The sequence below is a fragment of the Merops nubicus genome, unplaced genomic scaffold, assembly GCF_000691845.1.
Source record: "Merops nubicus isolate BGI_N331 unplaced genomic scaffold, ASM69184v1 scaffold40836, whole genome shotgun sequence".
Lineage (NCBI taxonomy): Eukaryota > Metazoa > Chordata > Aves > Coraciiformes > Meropidae > Merops > Merops nubicus.
In genome coordinates, this window is record NW_008616304.1 from 1 (window position 1) to 11,590 (window position 11,590).

Consider the following 11,590-nt stretch of genomic DNA (forward strand, 5'->3'; position numbering starts at 1 on the left):
CCCCTCCCGGCGGGGAAAACGCCTGCTCCGGCAGAGCCGCCGCTGAGCCGCCCTGAGCCGCGCACGATTCGTTATTTTATTACCGAACTTAGGCTGTGTATTTATTTTCTTTCTCTGGCTGGGTCTCCTGGCCTGGGCGAGGTTATTGAACTTATTCCTGCAGTGGCACCAGCGCTGAGGATGTGGCTGAGCAGCGTGGGGCGGGGAGGGGATGGAGAAAAGCATGTTTTGTTTGTTAAAAGATAAATTATATCTGCCAGAAATAACAAAGCAAATAACCGGCGTTTTCCAAAGAAATGCAAGGGATAAAACAACTGTTTTACATAGGACTAGTTGTCTCTAATGAGCTGAGAGATTTTTAGAACTAAGACGAATTATCTAAAGTAATGCATTTTCTTGCAGTGGCTGTTATCTTTAAAGGTTTATGCTCTGCAAATTCAAAGCAATGGGATGGTAATTTAAGAAAAGAGTTAATTCATTATTTAATAACTTATGCCTTATAAGGATAAAGTAATTATTATATGTTTCTGAGAGAAATGTGGAAATCTTTCTGTTCTGCTAGAAACATGAACCTCTGAATCTTTTTACCATTATTATATGTCTTGTACTATAAACAAGGCTGCCCTTAAAATGCCAGTATGGGGCTGACAGCTAGATAGCATGGATGCATCTTGCACCTTTAAAGGTACGATTTTCCTGGTATAAATATCTCAGCTCTGAGACTGGAACAATCTAGAGCAGCGAATGTGAAGATGAGCTGCTGTAAATTCTGTTAGTAGGGTTGGGTTTTTTTGTCAGCATGGATATTTTGATCCGTGTTTGTACCTCTTTACAGCCCTGACAGATTTAGCTGTGTCAGCAGTCGTGCTTGGAGGTGGGCCTGACCTTGCAATCGCCTGAAGAAGTGCCTGCCAGTTTCTTCAGACTTTTCTCTCATGTCTGCTCCACCCTCCTTAGCCCTGGAGAGTCCTCTGCTCACTTCTTCCTCCTCGTGTTTTAAATATGAAGGCTGTGCTTTATTTTTCCATCCAGTTCTTGCAGTTAGGGGGCACCACTTACAGTTATGACCTGTTTGGCTCCATGTGGGAGGCATCGATTTTGGAAAAATGTGTTTTAAGCTACTGAGAACTCCCTGTTTTTTAGAACTTCTTTTTTGTTGTTCTGTTAAATGTAGCTGCTGGTCTAGATCACTCATTCCTACTGACGAGTGCCGCATAATTCTGTAGAACTGCAGTCAGATCCTGGGCTTTTTTTATGCTGCTTGACAGGCTTTATGTGGGCTTGGTGCTAAGGAGTTATCTCTGACCTCAAATTCCTTGATAGACAATCTGTCAGCTTTGGAAATTCCAGGAGAGTGGAAGGAAGAGGATACAGCGCCGGTGTATGGTATCCTTTCATGCATGTATATCAGGGTTTCAGCTGTTCTTTGCTCCTCCATTTTATGCTTGCTAGGTGCCTAGAATCAAAGGATACAGTTTTTACTGGGTTCTTATGATTAATGCCTCCTTTTCCAGGGGTTTGCCACCGCCACAGCAGCAACAGATGCTGAGCTTGCGGGCAACAAATCAACCATCGCTGCTCAATGCCAATCCCATGCTTCAGCGGGCCTTACTCATGCAGCAGATGCAAGGTACTGTCGTTATGGGAGACACTTACTGGAGTTATTTAATCATCCTTCGAGGACTGAAACCGTAGCGTGGCTATTTCTTGCTGAACTGGTGAAGTCTTTGTATTTGGCAGTTCTGTTTGTTGTGGTTTTTTTTACCTTTTGAAATTTGATCATAGTCCACCTCACAGAGGTTCTTCAGGTCTTGAAAATCCCACGTGTCCAACTGTTCACAACTGGGCTTCTAGAAGGTATCAGGATAGGTACTAGATATGTGCCTTCCCTTTTGGATTTGGTGGCACGAGTGGTTTTCATCAATATATTTAGATAAAATGCTTAGATTTGTATTGGTTGTTTGTCTTCCTTGGTTGGAAGGTTGAAAACAGCTTCTTCCCTCATCTGTTACATACATGCTAACCTTGTTTGGAGGAGGTGCTTGTCTATGTCCAAACTTAGTGCAGTCCAAACAAATAAAGTATACTGTGGTGGAAAATGGTTTGGGTTTCAATTGTCTTGTGAAATTTCAGTTCCCTGAAATGACTTTCATTTGTGTGATGGATAATATTAGTGTTCTTCCATCACTGTGTTTCCACAAGTAGATTTTATTTTTCCAGATGGGATGTTTTCAAAACAAATTTTATGAAGCTGCCTTAATATCATTTCTAACATGCAGATATATAAAGCCATGTATTTGGTTTTGCTCACATCTTAACCTGACAGCTCTTTTCGACACAAAATCACTACCTGGCATAGTTTTGAAGTGCCTAGTTTAGATTAATGCCTGCAATTTTTATCTTGCCTGTGAATCATGCCCAGATGTGAAGACAATAGATTTATTCTGTATGTCATTAACTCTCCTTTTGTTCTCTCTGCCCATTTGATGTGAGGGCTCTCTAGTGACTCCAGTGGCTCTCTACAGATCTCTCTCAGTTTGAAGGGAAACTGGCAGTGAAAAAGGACAAGCCATGCTCTGAAGATTGGTGTATATATAATTGTGTCAAGAAAATGTCTGACTGCTATAGTCAGCCATACTCCTTTCATATATGTCTGACATTAGCATGGCCTGACCTTTTCCCTGAAGCAAGATTTCTTACTGAGAAGTTGTATTTAAATAGTATGCCAAGGACCTGAGGCAAATTAGATATGAGAGCAGGATAAAGTTAACAAATACTCTGCATGCACTCTGTCTTAGTGCCATTCCTCCTCTTTTTCACCTCTACGTGCTGAGTTGTGACTTCTCTTTATCTACACCAGCTAGACACAAGTAACATGTAATACAGTTTCAATGTCCAGTGTGGCCCTTAGAGATCTGAAATTTTTTGGCCATTCAGGTGTGGATTACATGTAAGAATATCTGATGCTGTGGTATTTCTGTACCTGGGAAACATCAACATAAATAATTCATTGTCTGTATGTGGCTTCAGCAATGGGAATAAGAAAACATAAACACTTCAAATTGAAATGGATGTGCAGTTCTTTAAAGGCACTAAACCAAGAGCAGGAGATGATTTCTTGCTTTATAGATTTTTCTAATACAGCTGTGCCTTTTTACAGTAAGAAATTATTTATGGTAAGTAATAAGGGATACGATTACTTTTGAAGACAAACTTCTCTCAGGATTTAAACAGTGTAGCTTATTTTTTTCAGATTTTGGGTGCATGTCTCCAAACTTCTCTGCCCTGTTTAAGACAGAGTATGCACTAATTCCAGTGTGAAATAAAAAATTGCAACAGAAGTCCAGGTTTCCAGAAGGGTGGACAGCTTCTGGGGGTGTAGCTGAGGCATCTGGGCACTTCTGTTCTCTCACCCCTGAAACAGGGATAGCGAGGACTGCCTTTTTAAAGAATTGGTGAGATTTGGTTAACAGTCTCACCAGTTGTGGGTGCTGAAAAGAACTGTTCAGGAAGCAGAGCATTATAATTGGAAATGGCAGAGTCTCACGTGTCAGAGTTCAGGTTGACATGTTGAGCCTGCATGACAGCCAGGTGGCAGAGAGGACTGTGGAATCTTTTGTTTGAAAAGTCCAGTGTTGTTTTAAATGAAATGATGTTGCTGGGTTGTGTTAAACAGTATCTGTACTATGGCTTGAGCTGCCAGCTGCACAAATGTGGGATGAATTTTCCTTTTTTACAGAGAGTTTTTGTAAAACGAGACCTTGTTTGTCGCAAACACAAGCGCTAGTGTGCCCAGATCAAATAATTGCTCTAATGATCTTAGCCTGCAGTGACAATTATAATTAATTAGCCCGATACGTAGTAATAGTTGCTATTACATCAAATTCTCTTCTGGGGTGGGCTGAAGAGGGTAGAGCACGGAGTGGCCGTACAGTGCCCAGTGAAGTAGAGGGTCTTGCATGGAGGAGCCCTTCCCCTCTCTACCTCCTGCTTGTGCAGGTAGAAGATTTTCTCTCTCCTTTGCAGACTGCAGGGTGGTGATATGCTGTGTGTTTGTATTTACAGGAAACCTGCGTGGATTTAACATGACAGCGCCAGCACTGCAGCAGTTTTTCCCTCAGGCTACAAGACATTCCCTCCTAGGGCCACCACCTGTTGGGGTCTCCTTAAAGCCAGCTCGGCTGGGCTTCCCTGGCCTTCCCTTCCAGCGGCAGAACCGGACCTTCCGCAAGGTGGGCTTGTGGTTTCCAGCTGTTTGGGAGCTTTGTGCTCCTGCTGAGCTTGCAGCAGTTGGCTGTATCGTAGGTGGAGAACAAAAGAGGAGGGAGAGAGTCTTACAATGAAAACTGTTTTGCACCATGCTGCTGACACAGAAATGCAGAAGGATTCCATCCCTAAGGTTCTTCTGGTCCGTATTTACATTTCTGATAAAAATGTTTCTTGTCACTTCTTGCCCAAGAAAGAGAATTCCTCATAGCAAAACTGTTTAAACCTAAGAAATAAAAAGAGCCTTTAGAACTACCAGCTTCAAAGTAATTCAGAGAAATTCTGGCTGAGTGCTTTGCTCTTCACAGGAGCCAGAGTTCTCCCCCATTAGCCTTCCAAAGCAGTTAGTTGTTCCCAAATGACTTGCGCCTACCATGGACACGTCACTCTGCCTGTTTGGGCTGTTTTCCAATTTTTCAAGATCAGTATCATATTTGGTTTTGTGGATTTTATAAAATGTACAGTTGTCTTTGTAGAAACCTTTCTCACTTTCCACCGTTAAGATCTCCTTTGTATTATGGAAATAGTTCTTGGATTAATTGTTGAGTACTTCCTTCCTCTTAGATTAGCTTTGGCATATGTGATCCCATTCTGTCAAAAAGATGTAGTGGGTAAGGTAGACTTCTACTCTTGGACTGTTCTTTTGCTGGAGTTGAAATGAAGGGGGATTATTTTGGACTATTCTTTCTCTTTGCCTGTGCACCACTTGCCAGAGTCTTTCTAAAGTGACTCTACCCTTTCAAAACAGCTTGGTACTTAAGGTGCTGGAGAAACATCATGGGTTGCCTGTGAAACTAAAGTGCCTTACTGTGTTTAACTATATAAGCTTGCCTGAAGCAAGGCAGTCCATTGTAAAACATATATTCCTTTCATTCCTGTGTGCTGGAATTGCCATTCCCACCCCACAGTAGAGATTGGGTGCTTTGGGCAGTGTGTTGGGCTTGAGGAAGGACAGAGAGCTGGCAGTGACTCTCTGCCCATTGCAGGATTTCCAGAGGGTCCCTGACAGGAAGCGGGAACTAGATCCTGGTTCTTCATCTCAGACACAAGGTGATGAGAAGATGGAAATCCCAGAGGGAGTGCAGGCAGGGTCAGAGCAGAACAACTCCTCACTATCCACAGGTAAGGGGAAGCCTGTAGTGAAACACATGCTTTGAGACATTATGAACTTCTCTTTGCTGTTCCTGCAGCAAAGACTGGAGATGGCTTTAGTTTTAATCAGCTACATTTCTCCCTAATTGTACATACTTAAACCACCTGTGATAGCCTTTTGCTATGGGTTTTATATATCCTTTTATCCTAAATATTTTTGGTTTTGTAAGCCAGCTCCATATCTCTTGCATGGAAGCCTCTCAGAAGTCACTTTGACAGTGAGCCCCATTTAAGATATGGGGAGAAGAAACCTGGTTTGCAATTAAACCTTCCACATTCCCTTACCCCTGCTGCACTCAACATCTCATGGAGTCAAACACATGAAGCAGAACCAGTTGCAATCAACATGCTAAGGAAGAGATGTCAACTCATCTCATACAGGGAGCACTTGTGCTCCAGTTGTCAGGACAGAAACTGCTGGCACTGAATCTCTTACAGCATCAGATGTGATACACATGTGGGAATGTTATTTCTGACTGAAGAGTGCCTAATCTAAAAATGCAGGCATATGATTGTAACCAGTGTATATGCAGTGGTGAAAATTACCTGATGAAATGATTGCTGTCAGATAGATATGCCACCTTGGCTTATGTTAATGTTCCTAAGATCTGGGCTCTCGTTAATGAGGTATAGGACTAAAACCCACTTAGTAGATATAATCATAGATATCTTTCTGGATAACACCTCATACTGTGACATCTGTAATAAAAATCAAATCTCTTAGGTCATTATCTAACCTTGTCACTACAATTCTCAAATTCAGGATAAGCAAGTGTGCAGTATTATTTGCTTAAACAGAGCTTTATTGGCAGTGGTTATTCAGTTAGGGAACATGCTCCAGGTGGCATGGATCTGCTTTGCTAAGGAGATCTCCTTCTGTGTTCCTGCAGAGCCAAGAATTCCAACAGAATCTGTGTTGAACACTGAGCCTGCAGCAAAAAGACTGAAGAGGTATTTATTGTATGGGGTACTGAAATAGTTACTGGGTTTAGAATTATTGTGTAATTATTTTTTTCTAATAATGAGGGCTGTACTATACTGGCCTGATGTCTAGCATGTAGGAGGTATTTCAGATGCTCATAAACAAATCAGAAAATCTCATGATGCTTGCTGCAATCCAGGGTGTTGTAGGGTCATAGAATCATAGACTCTTACTGATTGTCACTGCTGTGGGAATAAAAACTAAGGGATGCAGCTCATGTAAATGTGCAACAAAGCAGAGTTTGCTCACACGTTCTTCTGACAGGCTTCTTGGAGGAAGCAGAGATGTTCTTTTCTATTCTGATCTGTTTCTCTAATTTTCTTCCCTAAATGTCAAGAAGGGAAATGAGCAGCCACCTATCAGTAGAGAGGAAAAGACTTGGAACACGTGAGGTTTCCGTAGGTGTGGAAGAGGGTAGTTGATTTGGAGGAGTGGGAAAGGGAAGGGAATCGGTACTGCCGAGTATCCACGAGTGATTTCTGTATCCCTTCTGCAGAGATTGCCTTGCCAGTACCCCTGTCTGCTGGGTAAAAATAGCCAAAGGCAATCCTATTAGGGGAAGGGCTGCCAGCGCAGGCCTGCTGGCCATGGCAGGGTCCTCCTGCACCCTCTGCCTCCCCGCGGGCTGCAGGAGGGGACGGGCGAGGCTGCATTGCCATCTAGTGGGAAGGCACGTCCTGGAGCTCCTGGTGCCATCTGCACCGTGCTGTACCTCGCCAGAGCTGTCGCCGGTAGCTGCTGCGGGGGGAGGAGAGGAGGGAGTGAAAGCAGATTTCTGGAGGCACTGATTTGAGAGTTCTCCAACATATGTTAATGTCTATGAGTCAGGACTCCTGGGTCCTCTTATCTTCCCTGTTAACAATCCACCGTGTGGTTTTGCACAGATTTCTTCACCTCTCTGTCTCCCATCTGTAGATAGAGATTAATGGCTAGCTTTAGGGGAGTATATACCAAGATTACTTTGATGTTCAGATATTACCTTGATCGTGTAAAACATTAAAGAGTGATAAATATTATGTGAGCGGGGACTATCGTAAATTATGGACTCTGATTAGCAAGAAAGTGAGCAAATTCAATTAGAGCTAGGTCGAATGTATTTGAGTGTATGCTTCGTTAATGTTTGCCAAAGCTAATTTAATTTTAATTACATTAATATTTGGTAGGGCATTAATCAGAGTCCTGTTACATACATTGAAAAAAGTGTCAAATCTGAGGAATGACAGATCTCACTGCAGCAAGCCTGCTATTAGGAAAATCCTTTCCTGAGCAGTGGTTAGGGACTGCCAGATTTGATGCATATATTACGGCTGGTATTTACTTAGAATAGATCATTCCTTAGCTTTTTTTTTTTTTGAAGTGTTTCTGTTTACGTCCAAGGAACAGATGATGGATCTCTGAAAAGTTTACTGTTCTCATATTGCCTTTCACAGATGAGAAGGGCATTCCCCCATCCATGTCACAAACTTCTGTTTCGTGCTCCATTGTTCCATTTCCCTTTGGCCAGGAATACTGCCTCCTTCTTCATTCCAGGTTTTTCCCACTTCTGCCTTTTTTCCTATGTACCATCTGTATGCCTGGAACAGCATCCTCATTCCAGTGCAGAAAGCACTCATCATCTTCAAACCCTCCTTGAACACCCACTTCTCCTAGCATGGCCTGACAAGTATCCATATAAAACCATTTCCTCCCTAGACGATGCTCGTGGTGGCTTTTCCTCCCCTAGAGTGCTCCTTAGATTTGCAGTTTAGACTGCAAACCCTTGCCCTGGAGTGCTGTCACCATCTGTGTGTGGCATAGAGCTGAGCCTGCTGGCAGCACTTGACAAATAATGTTAATGCCAGCCACTCTTGTTTTCGTCGTGTTTGCACTGCCCAAACCCTGCTGTGTATTTATAGCCATGTAACCCAGTTACATTATCACTTATCAACCTGATAAATTACACGGGGGGTGTGAGTTTGGATCACTGGATGCAGTACCTGCCCAGCCTGCCTTCCTGCTTGTGCAGAAGGTGCTGCTCCCTGTTGGCAGAAGGACACCAGTGGGTGGGATATTGAGCTGGCCTGAGAGAGAAGACATTCAAACCATGGTGAAAAGTGTTAGCCTTGATGGAAAAATAGGGGATGGAGAACGATATTGTGAAGTACACTTTGTACTCTCTAGAAGTCAACTGCTTATTCTCAGCAGTCCCTTTGGGATCTTTTTTTTCTCCTTAGCAGATCAAATAAAAGAAAGCAAAGTTCTTTTGATTTGCACCTTGTACAGTTGCAGCTCCCTCACAAGCAGAACTGCAGGGTCTCAGGAACAAAACACAACTAATACAAATAGAGCAGGCAGTTACAAAATCCCAGTAAGACACTACTGGGAACCTATGGAGTTCTGACAGGCCTCTATTCCCTCATGCACAGAGCAGCCTGGAGTACTGTCCGGGTGTTGCAGTTCCCCTGTAGGTCACCAGTCAAGAGAGGAGTGAGCTCTTGGAGCTCTTATTATTTCCTGTATGAACTTATTTCCCTGCAGGCCTCTTTCAGGAGAGGGCAGTGATCCAAAAAATCAATTGTAACCTTCTTGTCCAGATGATTTGGCTGCTGTTTATGAATCTGTTCTAGAATGCCTACTTTCACTGTTTTTATTTATTTCTGCTGAATCCTTGCCTGAAATACCACGTCCAGTAGCTTATTGGTTTGTGGGTTTAGCAGAGAGTGTGGTAGCTTAGACCCCAGCCTGTGCCTTGCTGTGTCTTCCAAATCTCCTTATCTGTAACATGGCAAGTAAGGTTATTTTCTTGATATTCTTGAAGTGTGACTGAGGAGTCTGCATTAGAGGATGCCACAGACAGCAAAGAATCAGGAGAGTCAAGCATCCAGGTCCAAGCTGATGGTGAGTTGTTGAGCACTGTGATTTTCACTTTCAGGGCACTCCTTGCTGGAACTGCACCTGTAGATCAGCATCTGTAGATCCTGTCAGTCTTGTCAGGAATGTCCTTTCTCCAGTCATAGAGGATGGGGAAAGGAGGAGAAAATCTAGAGACCAAATCTGAATGTAATCCCTGAAACCTCGTTACCAAATGCAAACGGTGGAAGTTTCCCTCTTTAATAAAGATTTATTTGGAGAAAGGTTTGTGCACTGGGCTTACAGCCAACAGCACTGTGAGGAAGGCTCCCTGACTTCATTCACCTGCTGCTTTGTTTTTTCTGTCATTGCTATTTTGATTTAAGGCAGCTAAAAGGACTCTCTCCTCCTAGGTACAGACAATGCAAAGGAGTACACAGCTGAAGATCTCTCTAAAGAGAGGAAATTCTCTGAGGAACCAAAGGCTCCTGAGGTGAGTAGACACACTCCATGCAGGGGTGTGCAGAACATACAACCTCCTCCTCAATCCCAGAGAAGCCCGTTGCCACTGGGAACCAGATGGCACCCACGTCTGGAGCTCTGTCTCCTGCTGTAAGCTGTTGTCCCTGGCAATAAGGCAGAATATGTCTGCAATTAGTGCTCAGTCTGCTCTGAGTTGCTGCCTTTGTACCTCTGCTAGCCTGCACCTTACCTACTGCTGGCTGTTTGTGGATGCTGGGGTTCACTGAGATTGCAGTATTCATCTGGAATGAATGGAAGTTGAATTAAAAGAGGCACTGAAAAATACATGCATTGAGGACCATAGCTAAATACAGCCTTTATGTTGCTGAAGAGCAGATGTGAAAAAATTCAGGTGATGGTTGTAAAGATGCAGCTACTGTGGCACTTGCCATCACAGCAGGTATGAGCAGATAGTGGGAGTGTGTGCTTTTGAAAAGCAGCTTAGAAGAATGAGACACAGGTGAAGCCAGAAACCCAAAAGTCTCTTGCATGAGATACCTTGCCCATATGCTAAACCAGGATCTTAGGCTGTATGAATCTAACCAGACAAAGATTTAACTCATGATGTGAATCAGACTTGAAAGTCTCCTATAACTGGAGACATTGGTTGATGTGATGAGTTGTATCATCCTGCCCTTGTTCGAGTCCCTTACTCCACCAGGTGTGGTGCTGAGTTGCCTTTGTTTCTGCAGTGGAGAAACGTGAGGTGATGGTCTCCCTTACCAAGGCAGTGTTTGTTGCTCCAGTCCCCAGAGACTAGGTCACAGAGGTCTACAGGGCCTGCAGAAAAAACCATCTGCATTGACAGGCTTGGTCCTGTGACACAGGGATCACTGATTTAGCAGTGTTGGGAGGAGTATGTATGGGAGTCTTTCTGGTCAGCCTCCTGTGGATTCAAGATTAAATGCATTTTCTTAAGTGGCAGAGAGCTTAGGTTGCATGCAAAAAGCAGGTGTCATTTTTACTGTCTTCTACTGAGAGATGTGACTTAATCTTGACTCCTTTTGGCAGGTGTTGAGCTCTGGAGGTTCACTGAAAGTGACAATCCAGCAGAGCAGTGAGAGCAGAGCTATCAGTACAACAGCTCTGAAACCAGGGCACTGGACCTGCGAGGTGGGTGCAGCTGATCCCAACCCTGAATCGGTCCTTAAATTCTACTGTTACATCTGCAAGACCAACTGCTGCAGTCAGCAGGTAAAAATCCACAGGGCTGACTGGGATATGGGTGGTCAAGAGAAGTGGATTAGATGGCTGGCTGCTGTGGGGAGGTGCAGCAGGAGACTTGTTAGCAAGGGCTCGTGCTTCAGGAGCAAGGAATGTAAAAAATGGTGACAAGCATGCAGATGAAATAAACCTCTCCTGAAGAGCTGGCAGTCAACCCTTCAGAGAGTGAATGTGGGTGGATCCACAGGCAGCCATGCTCTTAAGCTTTTATAGCATTTCATTGCTAAACAGCAGTCAAGAGAATGGAATGTGTAGCTCATACCTGTTATTTTCTGTATTTTGGATACATGTAGATTTTTTTTTTTTCTCCTAACCTCTCTCTCAGAATTTCCAGTCCCACATGGCTGGAATTCAGCACCAGCAGCGACTTGGGGAGATCCAGCACAGGAGCAATGTTTGTTTTGTTTCACTGCTGCCCATGGTGAAGGAGCAGAAGGTGCTAGCAGAAAAAGATGGGTAAGTGTTGGTCTGTGGTAGAAAACTCAATCTGAATGTGGACATACATGGGTTCTAAAACACCTCACTACACTGGGGTGCCCCTGTGTTCTGGGAATGGTACAAAATCCCTCTGGTTTCAGGGGCCTTAATCTACTTCAACGAACTTCCTTCCTGCTG

The 11,590-nt window shown here is 43.7% G+C and overlaps 1 protein-coding gene across 1 annotated transcript in view; it reads left to right on the forward strand.

Moving 5' to 3' along the window:
- Nucleotides 1–1,514: 1,514 nt before the first annotated feature.
- Nucleotides 1,515–11,590, forward strand: part of CIZ1 (CDKN1A interacting zinc finger protein 1) — a gene marked incomplete at its 5' end in the record, with an annotated part of 17,031 nt that continues 6,955 nt past the window's right edge. Inside the window, 8 exons of the mRNA XM_008942793.1 lie at nt 1,515–1,630; nt 4,066–4,232; nt 5,253–5,388; nt 6,309–6,369; nt 9,198–9,277; nt 9,643–9,722; nt 10,763–10,945; nt 11,301–11,431. Of these exons, the coding sequence (XP_008941041.1) occupies nt 1,515–1,630; nt 4,066–4,232; nt 5,253–5,388; nt 6,309–6,369; nt 9,198–9,277; nt 9,643–9,722; nt 10,763–10,945; nt 11,301–11,431 (954 nt within the window). The remainder of the gene's footprint in view (nt 1,631–4,065; nt 4,233–5,252; nt 5,389–6,308; nt 6,370–9,197; nt 9,278–9,642; nt 9,723–10,762; nt 10,946–11,300; nt 11,432–11,590) is intronic.